The sequence below is a fragment of the Barbus barbus genome (genome assembly GCF_936440315.1).
Source record: "Barbus barbus genome assembly, chromosome: 17".
In the NCBI taxonomy this organism is placed as follows: domain Eukaryota; kingdom Metazoa; phylum Chordata; class Actinopteri; order Cypriniformes; family Cyprinidae; genus Barbus; species Barbus barbus.
Genome location: NC_136745.1, coordinates 23,560,623 through 23,583,347, shown reverse-complemented (window position 1 = coordinate 23,583,347; position 22,725 = coordinate 23,560,623). Strand labels below are relative to the sequence as shown.

The window sequence follows — 22,725 nt, the reverse complement described above, 5'->3', positions numbered from 1 at the left end:
CACATCTTACAGAGAATTGGCTGACTGGCAATGGCAACTAATCAATAAACAAGTGAGGCACTTCTGCACAGTGTTTTATTTCCATGCGCATGGACAGCTACGAGATGTTCACCTGAGTGAAGACATTCACCAATAACACAGAGGAGGGATTGGTGAGTTGGACTAATGTACTTACTTTCCCAGCATCCTCAAAGCCCCTGACATCACAGACATGACAAGGAGTCATCACACAGGCATAAGACTATTGTTCATCTGTCAATCTCTGTTTCTTCTTGATGACTCAACCTACACTAATCAATATCTGTGGCCTAGATGAGAGGCCTAATCTCCCCAGTTTCACATCCCTGCCCCCAACCCCTTAACCTCTGTACTGCATGTATTGTCTCTACTTTCCCAACTGCTTTCACTGTCATTGCACGTGTAGGTTGTGTATCACTTATCAACATTTTCTCCTTCTAGTGTTTACGTGGACTCTATAAAGATCTGCTTCAAAAGTTTCCACAAAGAAAAATCCCTGATGGGATGTTAGTGTTTCTTTAAATGGATACCAAATTAATTTTTCGAAGTTTTCTGCTTTTCAGGTTTTGTTTTTTCCTGAGGGAAAGACCCTAATAATCTCACATGTCTCCTTTAGAGTTTCAGAAGAATTCTTAATGTGTCATACTGTAGTCAGCTAAACCTGAAACTAGATTTCAATATTTACTCAAACATTTGTCAGCAAATTCCATAATGACCAAAATTATCTAAACTATGCTATCCATGTTAGTTTTAACTTTACTGTACACTCTTAAAAATAAAGGTGCTTCACGATGCCATAGAAGAACCTATTTGTCTAAATGGTTCCATAAAGATCCTTTAACATCTGAAGAACCTTTCTGTTTCACAAAAGGTTCTTTGTGGCAAAAGAAGGTTCTTTAGATTATAAAAAGATAAGAAAGAGATAGTTCTTTGAAGAAACTTTGACTTTTTTCAGCACCTTTATTTTTAAGAGTGTATGGCAACAACTTTCTTGTCCGTTTTTATTACCCTGAAAGAATTCGAGGAGAAATGCCACTCTTATAGCAACTTGTAACTGCTTTATGTTTTGGTGAAATAGTGGCTAATTCATATGAATTCATACAATTTGTTTAAAGGTTATTACCTCCATCACTACTTTTTTAATATATAGAAATAGCACATTTCTATATGAATCACATCATACAAATCCATATGAAATCGCCACCTTGTAAAATAGTTTTCTTATGAGATCAGGTTGAGTAAAAAAAACTCATAAGCTTTGAACCTCTGCCATTTTTCACTTGGTTGATATGTCCCTAAAATGGTGCCATCTGCCCTAGTGTCACTCGTACTCCACCCAATTCTATCTTGGACAGGCACCCTAAAACCTGTTTCCATCCTGCGTCAGAGAAACTCACTGCACCTGCTCCACCCAAGAGAGCAGTGTAGACGTTAAGGGCAGGGTAGTTCCACATTCAGGGAAATTTCCACACTCTCAGTTTAGGCTCCATGGCTCTACGAGGGGTTTCACTGAAATATCATGATGACTAATTCAGGCCACCACTTCTCGCAGTGATAGACAAGTGAAGCTCCAGGGAATTATTCAATGAATAAACTCTATCGAAAATACTACAAATGTGCAGCTTTTATCTTAAAGGGTGGCCATGACTGGTTGCACCAGAGAAAGGTTAAAGTTGTAATAAAGAGAAACACAGTATTATAACTGGTAGTTATCTGTGGGAATTTATGGAACATAGAAATTGAATTTCTGGATATTTGGCAAAATGAAACTATAAACCTCTACAAAATATTACATATTTTACATACATAAACATGAAGGCAGGTGGTCCGCTGATTGGCACTCTGAAACATTACTTAATAGATTTTGACTAATCAAATTACAACACAATATCACCTACTAAATGTCTAAACTGCTCTTCCCTCTCTATATATCTCATTCTGAAAGTCTTTCCATAAAATAATCAGGCCCCTTCTGTTAAGACTCTATTCATTAGAATTATTTACACTATGCTGACATCAATGCAAGTCACTTGCACCTGGACTTCAGGGCCAACCCTGAATTGGAGCGGCAGCCACCCTTTAAACCTCCCACTCTACATTCTTTGTGGTTGTGTAATGCCATGGAGATTCAACCATGGCTATAATTACCAACAAACATCAGAATCATTGGAGAGGAGAAACAAGCTGGCACATTCACCCAGACTAGATTTGTGATTATCTTTAAATGTCAAATCTTACTCATACCTAAAATGTATGACAATCTGAAAAGTACATATAAGAAATGACATCCATATTCCAAATGCTTGATGCCTGAGTTTCGTCCCTTAAAAAATGACTGCAATTGATGGTTCTATGAAGAACCTTTAACATCTATGGAAACTTTCCATAGCACAAAAGCACAAAAGTTGAAAAAATGTCTTCTTTTAAGATCTGTTCCATGAAAGGTTATTTTTGGGAACCCAAAATGACATCACTGCAAATAATGAATCAAATGTTGGGGTCAAATAATGAATCAAAATGATACTTAGACTGGTGTAAACTAAAGAGAAAAGTGAAACAAAAGCAAACAAGGCATCAACACACATTTAATACATGAACATAAAACGCAGAGAGGAACCAAAATTGTGACACGTGCTGCAAGAAGAGGAAGAGGTTAGGTTTACTTGTACAAGAACAGCAAACATACAATAGTAAAACAAGACAATGGCCAAAGGCAGAATAGGTGAGCCGGTCTCTTAGATAAAGTGCAGGAGAATGGGCAGCTCTCTGAGGTGGGATGAGACCGTGAGGGTCAGCTCAAAGTCCTGACCCCGTAAGGATTGGATGCCATTTTCCCACGGCGGGAGCTGATCTAATAGGGGCTCGTCAACGACATCTGCCCCAGTTCAGGGAGATTAACTCACCCCCACACCTCGACTCCAGTCCGTCCCCACAGCCCACATGAGTATCACTCCAGTGGACAGGCCCAACAGCAATGCCTTGAGCCAGCCTGCTAATCAATACTAGGATATTCTGTTTTTAGTACACACCACAGCAAGTCCAGTCTGGCACCAGTGAAATACCACAGAGCCTGTTCACTTTATTTTTCAAACACACCCATTTTTTCAACGGACGTACTGTAATTTGTGTACGTTCGTGAAAGGGAATACAGTAAAAACACCTAGCAATTTGGAATGAGGAGTTTGCAATGAGAGTTGCTGAGCAGGTTCAGTGAACGAAATGGATACAGGACTAGTGCCACGTTTTTATTCTTAGATTGGCACATGTATTCAAATATGTCAGGAATAATCATAACGACCAGAAATAGGGGAAGGTAGACAGTGTGAATAATATAAATTAAATATAAAAAAATACCCACAGCAGAAAGAAAGTGAGAAAGCTTTCTGTCTCTAATGCTATCTAACTTCGAATCCAGCTTGATTGCAGTAGTGTGCAATTATGTTGGTTTGGAAAAAGGGTTAAACAAACAGCTTCAGTGAGGTCATAAGCAGATGGAAGTGGGGATATGCCTGCACTTGCTGAGTGGGCACAGTGCTCCACATGACTGAGCGAGCAAGTGAGAAAGAAAAAGAGAGAGAGAGAGGGGCCCACTCTGTGCTGGAAGGGACCTAATGTGTTCGGCTATCAGTACAGCTTCACTCATGTGAGTTTAAATACATTTATTTTTTTAACTGGCAATTGAATATATTAATATTGTCACTGTGAATGTCAAAATAAAACAAATCTGTACCCAGCAAACCATTCATATCAGACATATGCAACAAATTCACCACTGCATCATAGCTGCTTTAATAAAATAAAATAAAAATCCTTTTAAAATTAGGAAGCATGATAACCTGATAGGCCGTTTCCAACACACTACTACTTTCAGGGAGGTCTGTTTAATCTGTTGGCATCCATAGAGTTGCACAGGGCTAATCCAAGCACAGCAATGAGGCATGGATCAAACCTGTCAGTGAATGTGGGAAAGACAGCAGCCAGTGCATGCAATCAACGGCTCAGGGGAATAAATGCCCCAGGATGCTGTGCAACTCATCCCATGCTGTAAAACTGTCAGGTGCACCAATATAGTGAAATTCTGTTGCACACTAAGTGTGACAATGTCATTCAAAAAGATTGTTTCATATTGCTGGGTGCAAAAAATTACCAGTGACTGAAGAATTTGAGTTATTAAAAGTATTCCTTAATAAAAATCCCTTGCTTGAGAATTTAAGCAAAAATCTAAATGGTTGAGATTAAGATAAACAGGGTTTAAAATAATTTAAAAAAAAATACAGATAGTATTTATAATGCAACAGGTCCTGACAGTTTTAGTGTTGAGATGTTTTAAGTGATTCAAATCAGTGAGTCGATTTGGTTTCGGAAAATGTGAGGTGCTTTGCAGAACAGATAATTATTGAACGTGGATGAACAAGTGATGTTTCAGAAACAAGTCAAATCAAGCATCTGAGATTAAAAAAAAACTTCCTCAATTCAAAATTCTCTGTTAGAAATCCATAGTGGTTCTAAAAAAGTAAAGGATTATTAAATTAGAAAGAGGTTTTTCAGCCGTTAGGAAAACTTTAGGTAACTGGCATTAAGAGCTTTTTAGCAGTTATTTACAAAAGTATCTATCATCAATATGTATACAATATGTATAAATCAATGTTGATCTACAAAAAAATAGGCCTACATCTATATTTTAATTTTCAAAGAACCATATCCAGCCAAAATGTCTCTTTATTAGAAGAGAGGGTGCTTTGTTTTTTGAACCAAAGATGTTGTAAAGACATTGAAGATTCTTTATTTTTACGAACATATGTTAGACAAAACATATAGGCTATTATACATATTATATATTGAGAACTCAGTAGTGGAAATGACACCCTAAATTACACGAGGCAGTCCATAACAACCTTGTATGTGCCTCCATTTCTTGGCTAACTACAACAAGAAAGGTATGGTAAAAAATGGCCGCTTGACACACAGACAAAAATACAATATTGTGTGATGTTCAAATCACTGAATAATGTACAGCAAATATCTAACCTCTGTCTGACCCCCAAAAAAATCGGCCACAACTTAGTAGCTCATAAAGTGAAATTGCAACCAAATAATTCCTGCATTAATCACTTATTATGAGCATAATTGTCAGAATTTATCAACCTTTTCATGTTCAGGTTGACAAACTTAAAGGATTAAAGATATTTATAGTTAACCATAATTATGCAAAATAATTTTTGAGGAACTGTATGTACCTGGACGACTCAACATGTGAAAATGCAGGAGGAAATTACACAGTTTGTACGCATGACAGTTCATGTGAGTTAAATATATATATATTGTTCCATTTATGCATTTAGAATTTTTTGTTTTATTATGTTTCGTGTTGCATATTATTGCAAAGGAGAGTTGTCTCACAAACAGCGAATGAATCTTATGAAAACAGAATTTTGAAAAAAGTTTCATTTTTATGATTCGTATTAGGCTATTATGAGAACTAAAGTTACAATATAGGCTACACCAGATGCTTTAATTAGTTTCAGTGGTCCAATATATATATATATATGATTCATTTACAGACCGATTGTATTTTCAGGCATTTGAAAGGCACAAATATATTTGCTGTTCGATGATGTTTAATAACAATCCACGGGTGTTGACATCTGCTTGGTAGCGAGCGTGTCTGAATTCGCTATGTCCTACTCTTCATTTAACCGATCGCCTCAAATTACCGGCTTAATTTGAGTAATTCTGTTAGTAGTTTTCCGGTAGACATACGATTCAAAGAACCAAACAAGTCACTGAATTTAAAAAAAATAATATCTAGCCATGAAGCTTTTTTTGTTGTTGTTGTAAAGCAAATTTATTCATTTAGGAATAGGATGGTCTTCAGTAGAAACGTCAGTTTAAATAAAACTCTCCGTCCCACATAATGGGTTAACCTGATACTGCCATAACATCACAGAAAGGAAGTTTCACAAAACAAAAGTGGAACATTTCAACAAGACGTGCAATGGTTCACAAGCTTAAAAAAAACAACTCACTATAAATAAAACAAACTTTGCGCTTGCGACCAGCACATCTTTCATTTCAATAAAACCTTGTTCATAAATGAACAACAAAAAGACTACACAGATTTGGACAAAATCGACATTCTAAAAAATAAGTGTAAACATTTATGAGTGAACATACTCTCCCTCCGTTTCTCTTTCTTTTTTTGTTTTTGAAATACAGCCTCTTCACGAAGCCACGTGCCTTTTTCATAGAGACAAACTCTGACTGCAAATAAGTCAGAAGTCCAATATTCTTCTACAGACGTTGATTGCTTTACAGCTTATGATAAAAAGCTCCTCTGCAATACAATTTATTCTGAAGTCCCGATATGTCGTCATAAAATGCTTTAAAAACGGACAACTCATTGAGATTAAAAATAGTTTCTTTTTTTAAAAACGAAATTGAACTTCGATTCTTTTTTGCAAATCAAAACGTTCAAGTATTCGAAGTACTTAAGTCTTTTTTAGGAGTCTTTCAAATGTGGGTTAGGGGTAGCGTCCCGTTCACGCCAGTCCCTGCGCTTTGATAGTGCGGGTGAACGCTGTGTAACCGACTGCTCTGTAGGCTGGAGTGGTCCGCGCTTTCTCCTCCGGGGGGCAGGTACATGCTTATCATATCCCTCAGGTCTCCCAAACAAGCACGCTGGGAATGAGAGGTTATGGCCGGGGGAGGAGAGCTGGGTTCCGTCTTGCACACTGAAGCCATGGAGCCCAAACCCATTGCACTGGAAGTTTGCTGCGTGTATGCTGGTGACATGCTATACGTGGACGCGGCGTTCATGTAGGTCTGGGCCGTGGACATCATAGGGTACTGAAGACCAGCCATGTCGTACCGGTGCATCTGCTGGATCTGGGGGCTGTTCATGCTGGGATGCTGAGGGTAGGCCAGCTGGTCCTGCATGAGGGAGTACGCGCTGTTCGTCCAGCCGTTCATGTGCGTGTAGTCCATCCGCTGGCCCACTGACACGGCGTTGTTGACAGCGTTGGCACCGGGTGCCAAGAGTCCTCCGGGCAAGGAATATTTGTCTTTCTTCAGCAGGGTCTTGGTCTTCCTGCGGGGACGGTATTTGTAATCCGGGTGCTCCTTCATGTGCATGGCTCGTAAGCGCTTGGCCTCGTCAATGAAGGGTCTCTTCTCGGCGTCAGTCAAAAGTTTCCAGTCAGCACCGAGGCGCTTGCTGATCTCAGAGTTGTGCATTTTGGGATTCTCTTGTGCCATCTTCCTCCGCTGCCCGCGGGACCACACCATGAAAGCATTCATAGGCCGCTTCACCCGGTCCTGGTCGTTGGAGCTGTTGTTTTTGCCGCCCGCCGCCGAGCCCGTGTTGGACTGCGGAAGGGGGCTTTTAATCTCGGTTTCCATCATGTTATACATTCAAACGACTTGGAAGTGGTGCCGCGCACTCGAAATAAAACGCTGAAGTTTAAAGTGTCTCACCAAATACAGCAGCCGGTAGTCAGTCAAAAGTTAAGACAGATAAAACTCTGGTAAAGTGAGAAGCACCGAACTCTTTCTAAAGTGTCCACACCGGTCCGTGTGTCTTGCTCTGCTCTGCTCTGCCGCGGAACTCTGCAAACTTGTGCTCTAAACTCAGCTGTTAATAGAGGCTTGGCCATGTGATTTGGATTGACAGCATAACAATGAGCTCAGCGCCGACCAATCAGAGACTCCGCCATCCACTGTGTTTCGGGATGCACTTTTAGTGGGATAAAATACAGCAGGGGCATCTTTGCACTTCTGACAAAAGTAATCACTTTGCAAATATTGTTCTATAGCGGTCGTTATTCACTCAGAATGTTAGCCTTGCCCTACTTTTGCAGAAAAGAATAGGTTAAATAATTTTTATGGATCTCGAATTTTCCCCCGAAAAATGCAGAAACTGCAAATAGTTACAACCCAAGAAAAAAAAATCGCATGCTAAATTTATTGCATAAAATAAAGGCAAGAATCAGGTTATTCAGCCCGATCTCACAGCAATTCGTACATATTTTACGAGGTGGCTAATTCCGGTTATCCTACTTATTGGAAACCACTATAAACATTGTCTGTTGAAATGGCACGACAAAGGCACGTTAATTAAACCAATAATAAATAATTCAATTAAAAGTTAGATTTTTTTTAAAGACATAAGACAATCTTGTATCCACAAATGCAAACTTGTCTACATCAAATGGTAAGCTACCTTTTGCCTCACCATTAATAGGCTATAGGATTTTACTTATTATTATTATTATAAAATAAAATAATCTCCTACATCAATTGAATGTGGTAATTAAAGCTCTTAAAACTGTCAATAATTACATTTTAACATCAAACTAATTATTTACATTGTATCAATTTTTTTATAACTTTCATTTAACAGCATAGATTGCTATTACATTATAACTCCATTACATTATAATTGTGTAAAGACAAACATTCAACAAAAATAGTTTTCGAAAATACTCTTCGCATTTTTATCAAGTGTCCACGACCTAGTGAATAGAAAATTAATACAGTAACGCCCCCCTGTGGACCAATACTATATTGTTCTGAAGCAAAAAAAAAACAAGAACTGATGAGTGACTATAGCTACAAACATCTCCTCTAAACAGGACTTTTTAGAAGTGTGAAGTGTATGTTAATTATTACATTTTTACACCACCAGTTACTGTCAACAGCAATCATTCCGCGTCTTATTATGTGATTTACAAATGACTCGAGTCGCAGTGTTTCTGCTGGGAGAGGTTTTCTGTCTCCTGGGGAGAACTTACACCTTCCAATGGATCAGCATTAGCACATGTCCATCGAGAACATTTAACACATTCAACGCCACTGAGACTGAACGATTACAGTAGCCTCCTGACTATTCATGATGGGCTTTGATCACCACACACTAACGACTCGGCCATTTAGAGAAGTTTCACCGTGTGACCGATTTGTAGGACATGTACACCAACACGTCCCCGTTATTTACTTTCCAAACTACTCTTAAGAAGTGCGAGTGTTGTTACCCGATGTTGTTATTCAGGCCCGAGGTTTACAATTGTAAAGCATAACTTATTCATCATAGAATTTCATTACAGGGCAATTTGAAAGAGTGATCAGGTTAGGCTGGTGTGCTAATTAAGCATTATAATATGAAGAAGAAAAAAATCAATGCCCAATTAAATTATTGAATTAGGGTATCCTACCATTTTATTTTAGCACTTTTTTATTTTTTGTCCTATAGCCTACTAGTCAAGTTAATTTGTCACATCAAGTAAAACACTAACAGTGCCTTTTACAATGTGATTTGTAGGCTACAAAGAACCAAATTTCCATTGACAAATGAAAGACAATTCTACTTTTCAAGGAGAATAAGTGACTATCTACAAAAACAGTGGATCTTTCCCCCGCCGTTTTCACGGGAGGTAAAACAAGTTAAATCTTCATTTGGAGCATCATTAGTTACTTTACATTAATATGAATAGCGGTGCAGCAGCCGTTATGACAAAAGTTTTAATTAGAGACTTATTCCACGAAACCGGTGATTTATCCGAGTGGTTTCAGGAACATATCCTCTTGTAATCTGTTTATGGAAATGTAGGAGACAGCGGGAAAAGGAAAACTCCCAGTTACCCGGAGCTCGGTAATGAGGGCTTCTGTTCTCCAAATTTCCCAATTAACGTGAGCTAAGGCCGAGGACCACCAGGAAAGCCTCCCAGTGTTCAACATCATTGAGCTCCGAGCCACAAGGCTTCCGAAAATCATTCACGTGTGTGATGGCCGAGCAGTGAATTGTGCATTAGTGTAGCAGGCAATAAGCACTGTTCAAATGACCCGAATAGACTAAAACTGTCACCGTGCAGCAGATAAATACAATAAGGATGTCATTGTGTGTTAATTACCACTCAGAAATAAACGGTAAATGCAAACCTATAAAACTATTTATCCGTGCCATTGATAAATATCAGTTCGTTACTGACTTATTATGCCACATGTTTGAGTTGTGAAATTTAACATAAGATTTTTATTAGCTGAACGTTTTAACAACTTGTTCTGTCGTGATGAACTATTGAGATACCAACAATATCCTAACAATAAATCACCACAGGACTTGTATTCTTTATCAGCGTGTAAAGTCCTTTTTTTCCGAGCCCGTGGATTCACTTGTTAATTAGCTCAACCTAAACAATTAAAGTGGAAGTAAATTATAGCAAAGCGCACATAGAGCCACAAAAGACACTGTTTTTCGACTAAGAGTACAGCCTAATCAGGTGCTGTACGAGATCTACAAAGTTTAAATGAGTGAACTCTATAGTCCAATAATCTTGCACGCGACACACCCACTTTAAGATACAATAGCACGAGCCAGAATTATGCGAGAAAACTATAAATATTTGAGATTGTTTTTATTCCTGTAAAGAGGCATTATACAGCAATACGTTTTACTATTTGTACTTGATATAAAAAAAGTAAAAGCATAAGATAAAATTTATATAGGCTATTCCGAATAGTTGTGCCTAATACATTTTGGAAAAAGTTTATAGTCTAATAATAATAATAGGCTATATTTTGTCTAACAAAATATGAATAGAACAATAATACGTTGAACACTATAGCCAAAACGAAATAATAATAATAGGCTTAATAATAAATCATATTAATTTAATCATCACCTCCCATTTATGAGATCAAATAGGGTAGGCTATATGTCGCCGAACCATTAACCATTGCCCTGGAGTCCATTTAAACGTCATACCGTATGAATTAATAACTTTTTTGTTTCAACTCACTGGCTACGAATAAGGGCAGCGTTACCATGGTTAACAGAATGATTTTTCAATTGCAGGCACAATAAAGACCGTCTCATTGGGATTTGCATGATTTTTGAACCGAATATGCAAATGAAGATGCAGTTTCAGCACGGTCTGTTATTCCTATTGTATTTCGCTGAATGGTTGCGTCCCCTCTCGTTCTGGTAAAATAATATTCACTGGTCAATTAAAGAAAACAGGCTTCAGTTTGACCTTCTTTCAGATGTCACTGCGAACTACTGGAATGATATCCTGTTTTTAACTTGAGGCATATGAGTTCGGTCTTTAAAAATTAAATCAGCAGTGCTGTAAAACTAATTAATGTGAAAAGGACAATGCTACTTTTTGGGCGAACTTATTTTACTTTCATTTATTTTAGGTATTTTGAGTCACTAATAGCCTTCGCGAAAAAAACGTTACTTGTCGATGTAATGTTACACACTTTTTCTTATATATCAAATGTATTTATATAAAAAAAAAGTTGATTAATAGGCGCATTTCAATGTTGCAATCGAAACAAACTATATGAATAACAAATATTTCATTATAAACCAGCTTTGAATAGAGAAATATTACAAGACATTGCCTATTCTCAGCAAGTTTGTAAAGCGAGCATACGAACTTTTATTCAATCACTTGCACAGGATATACCGATTGAATAACAATGGGACTAATGCTCGAATGCGTCAGGAAAAAAATATATTTTCAGTTAGCCATATAAATTATCCTGATCCATGATCCTGTTTGTCAAAAAAAAAAAAAATATATATATATATATATATATATTTCGCAGCTGACATTTCTCAACGAGTATAAACTTGAGATTCCTATTTTTTATTTAATTTCCCAGCGAATTTAAGGCAGTTTTTTTTATACAGGCAATAGAAAATAGAGCTGAAATCAAATTGTTTCAGCATGTGACAGTGCAAAAACTGAATCAGTTTTCTCACATATCCATTTCTTTGATTTTCTCAAATCAAATTCCATTTGTACTACAGGTAATTCACTGTTGAATACCAGAGCATGTGTCTTCCACTGAGGTCCACAGCCTGTTGTTTAACTGTTTTGTCATGTATGATAATACAGTCCAAGAAAAGATACGCACTTTTACCTGAAAAAGAAGAAATTACATATCCATCACATTCTTGATATAAAAGGATATTTTAAAAAAATTCCACTGATGCTAATTACATTCTTGTACCATCTTAGTTAAGTGATTTTATTGCCCTGGTTTAGTCCTGTTTGTCACAAAACTACTATTATCAAGTACCTATCAAACAACATAAAACTATACCCATTCACATCTACTTGTGGTATGCAGGCTTTTTGCACATTAAATGAATGTCTTTATTTACTAGAAGCAAGGCATGCTTGTCTAAAGCGTGTGCACTATACAAATACTTTATGCCACTTATGTATATATTTACAAGGAGTATGATCATTTTCCCAGTAAGCACACAGTACATAAGAGAAGTATGTTGCAACAGAAGAATAAAGGCACATTTGAGAAGCTCTTTAACCCAGTCAGTGATGAATAGGATTTAAGATCTAATGCAGCATAAAGCTAATGTGCACACATCATCTGCAGGGACATTAAGGCATGCAGCACATGGTCTGAATACACAGTCCCTATTTGCTCCCCAATGACAACATTTTTCTACAATATCTTTAACTTTCAGGAGGAAAATTTTAAGCGAAACATTAATAAAACCACATTTAGTACATGATGCGTTAAATGAAAATAGTTTTAACTACATTTATCCTAACCCAGTGAAAGCTAATTTCAATTAAACCGCTGATTTAATTTAGCAGAAAATTACTATAAATATAGTTTTGATTAAATCACTGAGCAAATTCTAACAGCACAAGCAATTGTCTTTGAGTTTGGAGGTTTTATTAGCTTTAGATAAATGTGTCTGTGAAGGAATTTCTCAGTGTGTTAAAGCGGTATCTCTGTCTCCTGCACATCACCAATTTGATAATGTTTATAATGTCTCACGAATAAGTGCGAATAGGGTGTCATACCAGAGCTGATTTTTTTCAAAACACAAGACAAGAATAAAAATAAAGTAAAATGAAAAACTTACATTTACATTTTAATAAGTTAATAAATATCACATCCTGAGCAAAATACACAGAGAGCATTTTGTTAACTCCATGTTGTCTTTTGTCAGTCAGACTTGCAGAAATGGATCAGATTTGCCATCACTGAAATGCCATCATTGGCTAATTACAGACCTCATTATTTCCCATGTATCTTTTGAATCATTTCCATGTACTACAGTTTCTCCAAAACAATAGAAACTTTCTCTTTTTTTGTTTAGCAGAGAATGCTGAGTTGTCTGATTTTGCTTTGCACCAAATGTGGCGAGCAGATAGCTTTTGTTTTAAACATAATTAAGATCCCACTAATCTGGTGCCTTTTAAAAATGAAACGGCTTCGTCAGACCTTCATTAGTTAAGATAATATTGTGAAAATGCACAATTAATTTGCAGGGTATATCTTTAATTAATTAAATACACCCAATTTTGTAATATGATTAATGCCACAAAGTTGTTATCTCCAAATTATTCTAAAATTAATACGTAACGATAATACTTTCTGCATTATTAGCGAGAACTGAGGTTTTGGCAGTGGCAAAATCCTGAAGAACTAATTACGCCGGGTAATTTATTAAATCTGGAGGAAAGAAACAAACAAGTATAAATTGATATATTAATCATGGGCTTCATTACGTTAATCTGCGAGTGATTTGAGGTGAAAATGACAAATCTCTGTTGAGCGCCGAGCACTTGATAATGGAGATACTGGCCATAAATTTACCCTACATAAAGGCCTCATTAAAAGAAGCATAATTTAATTAAGAGTTAGCCATCGCCCTCCAAATGCATTAATTACCTTGGGTATGATGAGATGAGTTTTGTGATTACTGATGATTTCATTACGGCCAGTGTTGCTGCTAACTGTGGCAGGGACCTGCTGTTGTTGACAGGATAATGGATTGGGTGCCTGGGGATGAATCTGTTCACCTTGGCAGAGAGAGACACAGAGGAGACACAGAGGACTATCCTGGACCCTCATAAGTGGACACTACATAGTGCACTGCCACTAATGTTTACAATAATTGCTACTCCTTAAAAATAACCAATCATAGGTTTAGTCCACTGACATCTTTATACTTATTCAAGTCATTACTGGTTTGACCCATCAGGGAGGAAAGTCCTGATGGACCAAGTTATTTCGTAATATGAACAGCATTTAAAATGACCTACTTAAAGTTCCTTCGGGAGCAAATGTGCATTACTGCCTTTCTCTATTTTTATTATGTATTCTCGTTTGCCGCTAATATGGCAGTTTGCCAACCTGCACACAAACACCCTCTTTCTTCCGCTCTCTTGCTTTCTGCTGGGGCGAGAAGGGCGCAGTAGGGCTGACAGCTCAAAGCCCTGAAAACTGACATGTCAATGGCAGATACAAGCTGTTGCAGTTACACTGGCGGGGACACTTCGCAGACGCTAACTGCTTCCTCTCTGTGACAGCCTGACAAAGACATTCAACTACCTTTCAGAGCTATGTGTAGACTGTATGTGGCACAGACAGAGCACTGCTCCGTATCTTTAGGGACTTGTGCCATCTTTTTGCCATTAAAACCTTTTTTTGGTCCAAATTTGTTATATATTTTAATATATAACAATACATATATATATATTTGTTTGTTTATTTATTTTTTCATATATGTCAAGAAATTAGGCAAGAAATTAACAACAATTTTACATTTTTAAAATTTAAATATAATAACTTCTCGGAATTTAAATTAGAATCTTGCAGAATATTAGAATATTGGAAGCCTTTCAATCTGAACACTCAAGACTGATGATTAAATAAGGAAATGGTTATGAATACTCTTTAGGGAGTACTATAATCCAATAATTAATTCATGATGCAGAGCTGATGCAGAATGACTGCTTTAACAAATGATGACTAAACAGAATGACAGCCCTTGACTTAATTTGACACTGATGAACAACAGGAAGTCTCACAAACAACTTAATGTTTTTTGTGTGAAAAGTAAAATCCTAAAAACAGTTCAGCTTGTGTAGCCTCTGGACTCAAGTGAAATGCTAATAAATACACCCACCCCCACCCCTGAACAAGCCCCCCCCCACCCCACCCCCTCCAAATGTACTCCAGCCCACAGCTGCAGTTTTCCAGAAAGACACTCACCATTGCACAGCCGCTCTTCTAAATCCTTTCCTCTGCGTCTTTAGAGTCCTGCAGACTGTTTAGCAGGAGAGAGCCGGGTAAGACTCTCAAACCGTGCTGTTTGAGCCGAGACGAGAGAGAGAAGGGCAGGCGAGCGGCAGTCTTCCATTCCACAGCAGCGCCGAGCCGAGCCCTCCCTGCACTGGGAGCCATCGCATTCAGACAAGATTGCTTCATACAAAAGTTGACAATGCCCCAGTGAAAGCCATTGTTGATATTCAACATTTTTTAAATAGCTGAGCAGAATGGACAACATGGCAGACCACAAAACTTGGTAGGGAAACTGACCTGGAGCTCCTGAAAAACACCACAGCATATGGCAGAGAAGCGACTGAGAGAATCTGAAATAAAACAAAACACAATGTTACTTTTGAAGCTTAGACAAGATGCCCAGTGTTCACTGTTACAGCATGACTGGGGTTTATTAAAAGGGTAAAACCCAAGTATAATATAATATAATATAATATAATATAATAATTATTGAAAGAAAGAGAAAAACATTTAGCAAAGGATAAACAGTGAACAGGCCAAATCGAAGTGATGCAATCATGTTCCTAAATTGCCATATAAATGATGACCTTTCTGCGCTCATCCATTTCAGCCTTTAATTGTTGTTCTGATTGTCTTGATGGCTCCTGACAGTAAGTGGTGTTTTATTTCCATCTTTGTCAAAATGACAGGCACAGATTAATAAAGACTTTTAACACAGCCCTCGGCACCCATCTGTCAATATGCAACCTGGGGCAAATGAAGCCTTACATAAACATAGAGGGAATTCTTATAGGTTCATTTGATTTCATAATTAGATATGTATATGTGAGGTAAAGAATTTATGTTGTATTTATGCTCTCTACGCAAAGTGGCATAATTCTATTTCATTAAGAAAAGGTGAGAAATCATTGCTACTGTGACCCCACCCGTAGCCTCATCTAAAGGCCATCATCACATTCACACCCCACCGACCACAGACGGCTGTTATCCACATCATTACCATTCATGCCACAGGGGGCAGTTTTGTTTCACTAAAATTACATTCTTACAGTATATCAAAACAGGGAGTTTAACTGCTGCAACTTATTATGCATTTGTTTTCCAGTAATTATGCTATATTCAAGACTTTTAAAGGAACTTAATTTGGACTGCTGTGAGGTGTGCTCTGCCTCTGGTGTGTGTGACTTCCCAGGGTTTAAAGTATGGGATTAGTCCCCCGGAAAACTGTCCATCTGAGCGGGAGGAGGCCACCGGAATTGCATAATTATATTGATCAGGGACAAATTACAGCCTTGACAGCAGAGGTCTGATCTTACAGGTGTGTAGGGGAAGAGAGAGCAAGCTGCAGGGAGAAAGAGAGATCTTCCTGGAAATCTACGTCAGTGGCACTCATCTCAAACCATTACCTGCCATCAAAGTGCTAATTTTACTCTGCACATTACACCCAATCCTCCTCGTCCGTCCCCCTCCACGCTGGGCTGGATGGAGAAGCCTGGTGGGAAAACGACATTCAATCTGCCGGCCCCCCCATTCAGGCCAAATTGTCAAATGATGGTTCTCCACCTCTAAAGTTTCAGGAAGTGAAAGGTGGCACCGGCCCTGGGCTCAGCCGAGGACTGAAAGCAGTTGAAGGAGGAATAGAGAAAGAGAATAAAATCCCCAGCATCCATATTTTGTGCAAGTCTACACATAAAATATCAGATATCATGAATTAATAATTCATAAATATAATATTTTTGGAGCAATTGTGCCGCATTTTGCACGTCTATATTTTGCACCTTTCTTTATTTTGCAACCTGAACTAAACTTGCCTTGTGATAGAAAAGGCCAATTATCTGATATTTTAAGAGACTTATAGACCTTGACACAGTCATGAGGCTCTGCAGGCACTGATGTCAGCATGATATTTCCTGCATCATGACATTTTTTTTACTGTATGTTTTTCCCTGTATGACTTGGATACAGAATTTTGTGGACAAAATTTTGAATAACTTATTTTAAAAGAAAAATACTTTGTGCTTCTGTTTATATATATACTTCATAATATTAATATTATATATAAATTGCATTTTTATTATATTTCCAAATAAATTAATAGATTGAATTAAAAAAAGAGTAACTGACCTAATTACTTTTACTGCAGTGTACATATTGCTTATTTTTGTACCATAAAAGCAAATGACAATAAATCCAGACGTGATCTATAACTGTCATATCTTTAGACCAATTAAACAAAAGGCAAAAATTTTACTCAGCAGACCATGTGCAACCATATGAAGCTGCTGGAACACAGCACAGCGCAGAAATGTGCGTTCAAACACAAGCACACATGTGCGAAACAAAAGCGAACTCTTCATGACCAAGGTATACAGCAAATATGCTGAAATATTGTACTCAACGTAACCCCCCTTCCCACCCCACACCCGGAAAGAGGGGTGCTCTCTGTGCTAATTAAGTGCTAATGGTTGTGGCCCTGTAGAGAATACTAATTAGGATTTCTATTCTTCTTTTAGGTGAGCATGTACTTCAACACGGCCTAATGAGGGAAAGCAGGTATGTGTGTGCTGTGTTAATGGGGGGTCCACTCTTAGGTCTCAGGGCTGTGGGCTGAAGAGGGGGGCGTTTCCTGTGTCTTGGCCTTTCTCACACAGAACCACACACACACACAATGAAAGGAAAAAACTCAATCAAGATTCCTAGTATATCTACACTCTCCAACTCACTCGGCGCTCTATACTATACTCTATTCGTACATTCAAATATCACCATCACATCTGAAAGGGATAGTTCACCCAAAAATGAAAACTGTTATCATTTACCTCATGTCGTCCCAAATCTCTATGACTTTCTTTATTCCATGGAATATAAACTAAGAGAGAATAAACAGTTTTTGCCCATGCAGTTGAAGTCAGTGGGGGGTCAAAATGACAATGGACCAATCTGGCTTTCTAAATATCTTCTTTAAGGTGAACTATAACTTTAAGGCCTAAAGTTGACCTGAACATAACAGTAAGTACACCATCTAAACATTTCCACTGACAGGAGGACACAAAAATTGCATTGATGAACATAAAACACACATTCCTCTAGTGAATAGTGACATTAAATTTTGCAAAGTAACAAAGTTCACAGAGTTTGCTCTTTGGAGTTCTACATGTTCTGAAGAATACATCTCAGAAGGCATAAGTTAAATGAGTGAAGCAATGTATTTTAACATCTCAATACATTTTAACAAGGTACAGTTCCACACTCCGCACCTCTTGTGCGAAAGAATTAATGAATGTAAGCAATTCAATGACAACTTAACTCACTTCTCAGGGCATTCAGACTGAATAACCCGAGTTCTCAGAGAGCCATGAAAGCTGTCACTTAAAAAGTGCTTGCCGTTGAGAAAACGATTCCCGTCAGCCAAAACTTCCTGTTTATTTACAGGCAATGACTAGATAAAAATAAATAAATAAACACCCATTGTGCCGAGCAGAGAGACAGCGGCGAATCTGATGGCAGTGTAGTGTAAGTGGGAATATGAGAGGATGTGCATGCGCGTAAACACGCAGATTGGGGGTGGTATTGGAATTACCTGAGAGAGATAATGGCAATGCATTAGATTAACTCTCCTCCCTTAAATGCGACACATTTAAGTAATCTTGTCCCCCGAAAACATGTCAATGGTTGAAAGGCTGCCTCAGCGCTATCAGGACCCTCTGGTCCCCCACACTGATGCAGCTGGCAAAACGCTACCGTCGACTGTCAAAACGCAGAGCGAGATCTAGTTATAATATAATTGAATTTTCATATCAGAGGAGACCAGAGTTCTAGCAGACAATAGGAGTGCTGAGTCCTCTCTGATATTGGCACAGACCCTTTGCCACGCGCATGAAATCAGTATGTTAATGTTCCCCGGGTTTTCTTTTTTTAAGGGCACTTGTGCTTCCGCAATGTAATACCGATGTGGTTTCAAAAAATTGCAACTATTGATAAGTAGGCAGCTAGAAACCCTTAGACCACCCCCTCCTGCTGCCTTCCCCATCCAAGCAAGCAAGCTCCCAGACAGCGCAGCACCCCCATCCCACACCCCTTTATTAAAATTGTAATTTATTTTTCTAAATCAGAATGACAGCTTGCTTTCTTTTCTCTGCAGCAGGCGGTGAATCAAGCTGCTTTAATTACTTTCGTAACTTCGCTGACCCCGGGACTGCGCGCCTTGTGCCGAGAAAATGGGCCGGCGACAAAGCTCTCCCACAGCCGCAGCCACCTCTGTTCTTTTAAAATGCAGGAATTTATCAAACTCAGGATTTTCTATGATTTTGTTAACATTTCACCTCCTATCTTTTCCACGTTCTCATTTGACCCTCTTGGACCGGCATCTCCCAGCCTTCTGCTGACAGCAAATGCTCGGCGCATACAGAAGTTAAGTTCATTCAAGGAGAGTGAGTGCACTTGCTTTGCTGGTTGCTCTGATGTATACTTACGTGCGTGTATGTCAATTAAGAGACATGTTTATCACTGTCCTCAGTGGTTTGTCGTGGCCCAGGCGGTTGCCCTCACAGCAGAAGAACAGATCTGAGCTGCTCAGCAGGAATCAACAATGCACTTGATCTCTCAGCAGCTTCTGACCAACAGAGGTCAGGGTCAACCTGCAGATGAGAAAGAGCGTGTCAACATACAAGTCACATCACAGTTTAAAAGCGTCAACTGTGCCTGTTTAATCAGGAATTTTTCTTGTTCAAAAGTTTCTCAAAAAAAAAAAAAAAAAAGCCAGATATCTGGTCTCCCGAAACCTGCTCCGCATTAACCCTCCCAAGCTCTTTGTCTTATTAAAGGCTTTAATATGGTGTAATCCCTGCTATCACCCTCACCTCCTGACTGGCACACCCTCTGTTCCAGCCTGCCCGGCGACTGAGGAACCAGGCTAACCCGGTGGGCATGGTCGTGGGCTGACGTTCTGATAATTGAATGAATGATTATCTGTCTCATTAATAGACAATGATACAGAGTGCACGGCCATATATCTAGAATATTAATGAGAAGCTGCAGGGGGCTTGATAAGAAGGAAATAGTGAGGCTGCTGTAATGGGGTTTAAAACAATTTGCCCAGGTCGGGGTGGCCCAGCTGATTTGGGCTGTTTAATCCCCAGTAACCCTTACACACAGCTCCCGGCTCTATATGTGTGATCATCAGCCACATACAGCCGGGCCTCCAGCGCAGCTGTGATCCTCCAGCATCCCTGCTGCACCCAGAGCAGATTGATCAGTAACCCTCTGGCTGACTGAAGTCTAGGATTTTATTAGCAATTTATCCCTCATTACGGAGAAGGCTTTCTTATTTATTACAAAATATTGTGATTTCAATACTTTGAAGATTTTTTATATGCCTTATTTCAATTAATAAAATGTACATTACATTTTAAATGAATAAATGTAAATATTATTTTAATGAATATTTGTTCATATTTTTATATTCTAAAGGTCTTTTATATCTTGAATCTTTTAATAAACCCTAATAAATAAAAGCATTCTACTATTTTACTTTCACTTTCATCTTTATGTAAAAAAAAGCAGTATTATTAAAATGTTATAAGGTCAAAGATATGCAATGTCTGCATCAAAATAAATTTTACAAAAGTGATTTTATATACATAAAAAGCACATTAAATGCAAGTAAAATAAAATAAAACTTTTAATGTTTCAAATAAGTTTTGGGAGAATAAAATGTCAAAATGTATTTAGTGTAACACTTATATTTATGTAAAAATTCAAAAATTCTAACCTTAACCCTAAAAATGTAAAATTACAAGTAATTAATATTTCGGGTAAAACTATTTAGTCTTTTATTATGTCATAAATTGATTCTAGTGGTGAATATGCCTGACAAGATTGTTACACATAGTGACGTTTTAGTGGGTGTTTTCTGGAAATCATGGTAAAAATGTATGATATTTATTTTTTGCATAGAAAAATAAATTGTTTCATTAAACAGGACACTTCTTAACATATTGAAAAACTGCAACAATAATTAAAAGCTGTATTACACTTATTGTTTTGATGCTTGAGAACCCTTTTCATCTTTGACCCTATAGCAGTAATCTTATTAGATACTTTGTGTCTTTTAGTGTGATAATTTAATTATTTTTATAGTAAGAGTATTAAAGAGTAGTTGTAATATTTTGAAATTAACATTTATTTCACAATATATGGTTGTTTGGCTTTTGGCTTTAGCCTTAAATGAATATTAAAACTACAAAATTGTTATTATAGATTTTTCCCCCTTCATTCACTGCTATGTCAACTTAGTAATAAGATTAAGAGAAGCTTTTTGTGAAAATGTGGCCAAAATCTGAATTAAGAGGCAAATTAAACATTTATACTAAAGGTCTGCTTGAACACCCATATGAATCAATATCTACCACCTATTACATCGGAAAGCAATATTTCCCTTTTTAGCATGCAATAATTGTGTTTAGGCCAGTGAAGTACCTTATAGGTTTGTCAGGGAGAGAAAGCCCTGTTCCCATGGCTACTATGAAAGCCATTTGCCTCAGCTGGGTAATGAACTTCTTTCCTCTTTATGTCACTCTTCCTCTCCACTCTCAGCATCTCAGTCCTTGTCCACGTCCTTGAAATCATTCGTTTATTCTTGAATGTGACAAACAACAGAACAGAGACCATGAAAGTAAAGTCATCATGTACCCAGGTTGAACAGTCTGCTTATAAAAAGTATGTCCTTAACTCCTCATTTATATAAATCAGGTTTAATACTAACATGCAGATTTTTGCGAAGATGTGTCATGTTTTTTGTTGTTGACTGCATGAAAATAAAGTAACGTGTTAATGTAAAAAACATGTGAATGAACTTATACAATCTTCTATGGAGACGTTGCTGTCACCACACCTTTTTGATGGGCATGATGGGTGGCCTGAGGATCATGTCATCTTTCTCTAAAAAAGAAAAAGAAAAACACACTTGAACTGCATCTGTGTGCATATATATTTAATTCAATGCAGACACACACACACACACACACACACACACACAAACACACATATACATACATATACATATACATATATATATATATATATATATATATATATATATCTGCATCGAATTAACTTACTTTAAATGTTTCAAATAACTTTAGTGAAAATAAAAATGTCAGAATATGGGCAAAATAATGTTCTGTTGTCACTCAGTATAACAGATATATTTATGTAAAAATTTAAATATTTAAATACTTTAACCTGTACTTATTAAAATATATAAGAGTAAAAGTAAAAAGTACTTTTATTTTAAATGATTAAAATGTATTGCTAACAAATAGCTAAAAGTAGGTGATTTGAAGGATATAGTTGCAAAGATTGGTAAAGATTAAAATTACAATTTAAAAAAATATTTTTTATGTCACTTAATGACTCTTGTTCTAAATATGCCTGGCCAGATTTTTTGTTATATGAACTATTGTTACACTGAATGACATTTTAGTGGGTGTCTTTAGCAAATCATGGTAAAACTGTATGATAGTCAATATTTGTTGGCTCAGGACACATTTTAATGTACAGAGAAAAAACTAAAGCTGTATTAAACTTGGTTTGATGCTTAATGTGTGTGTGTGTGTGTGTGTACACACACCACACTGT

General features: G+C 37.4%; 1 protein-coding gene across 1 annotated transcript; it reads right to left on the bottom strand.

Annotated features, from left to right (window-relative positions):
* Positions 1–4,786: 4,786 nt before the first annotated feature.
* LOC306883478 (transcription factor Sox-3) lies at positions 4,787–7,621 on the bottom strand. Its single transcript, XM_079438765.1, has one exon. It carries the CDS (start codon positions 7,426–7,428, stop codon positions 6,529–6,531), a length of 900 nt encoding a protein of 299 aa, XP_079294891.1. The 5' UTR covers positions 7,429–7,621; the 3' UTR covers positions 4,787–6,528.
* Between the last annotated feature and the right edge of the window lie 15,104 nt (positions 7,622–22,725).

Coding starts and splice junctions, on each gene's coding strand:
- LOC306883478 (XM_079438765.1), bottom strand. CDS start 7,428: ATGTATAACATGATGGAAACCGAGATTAAAAGCCCCCTTCCGCAGTCC.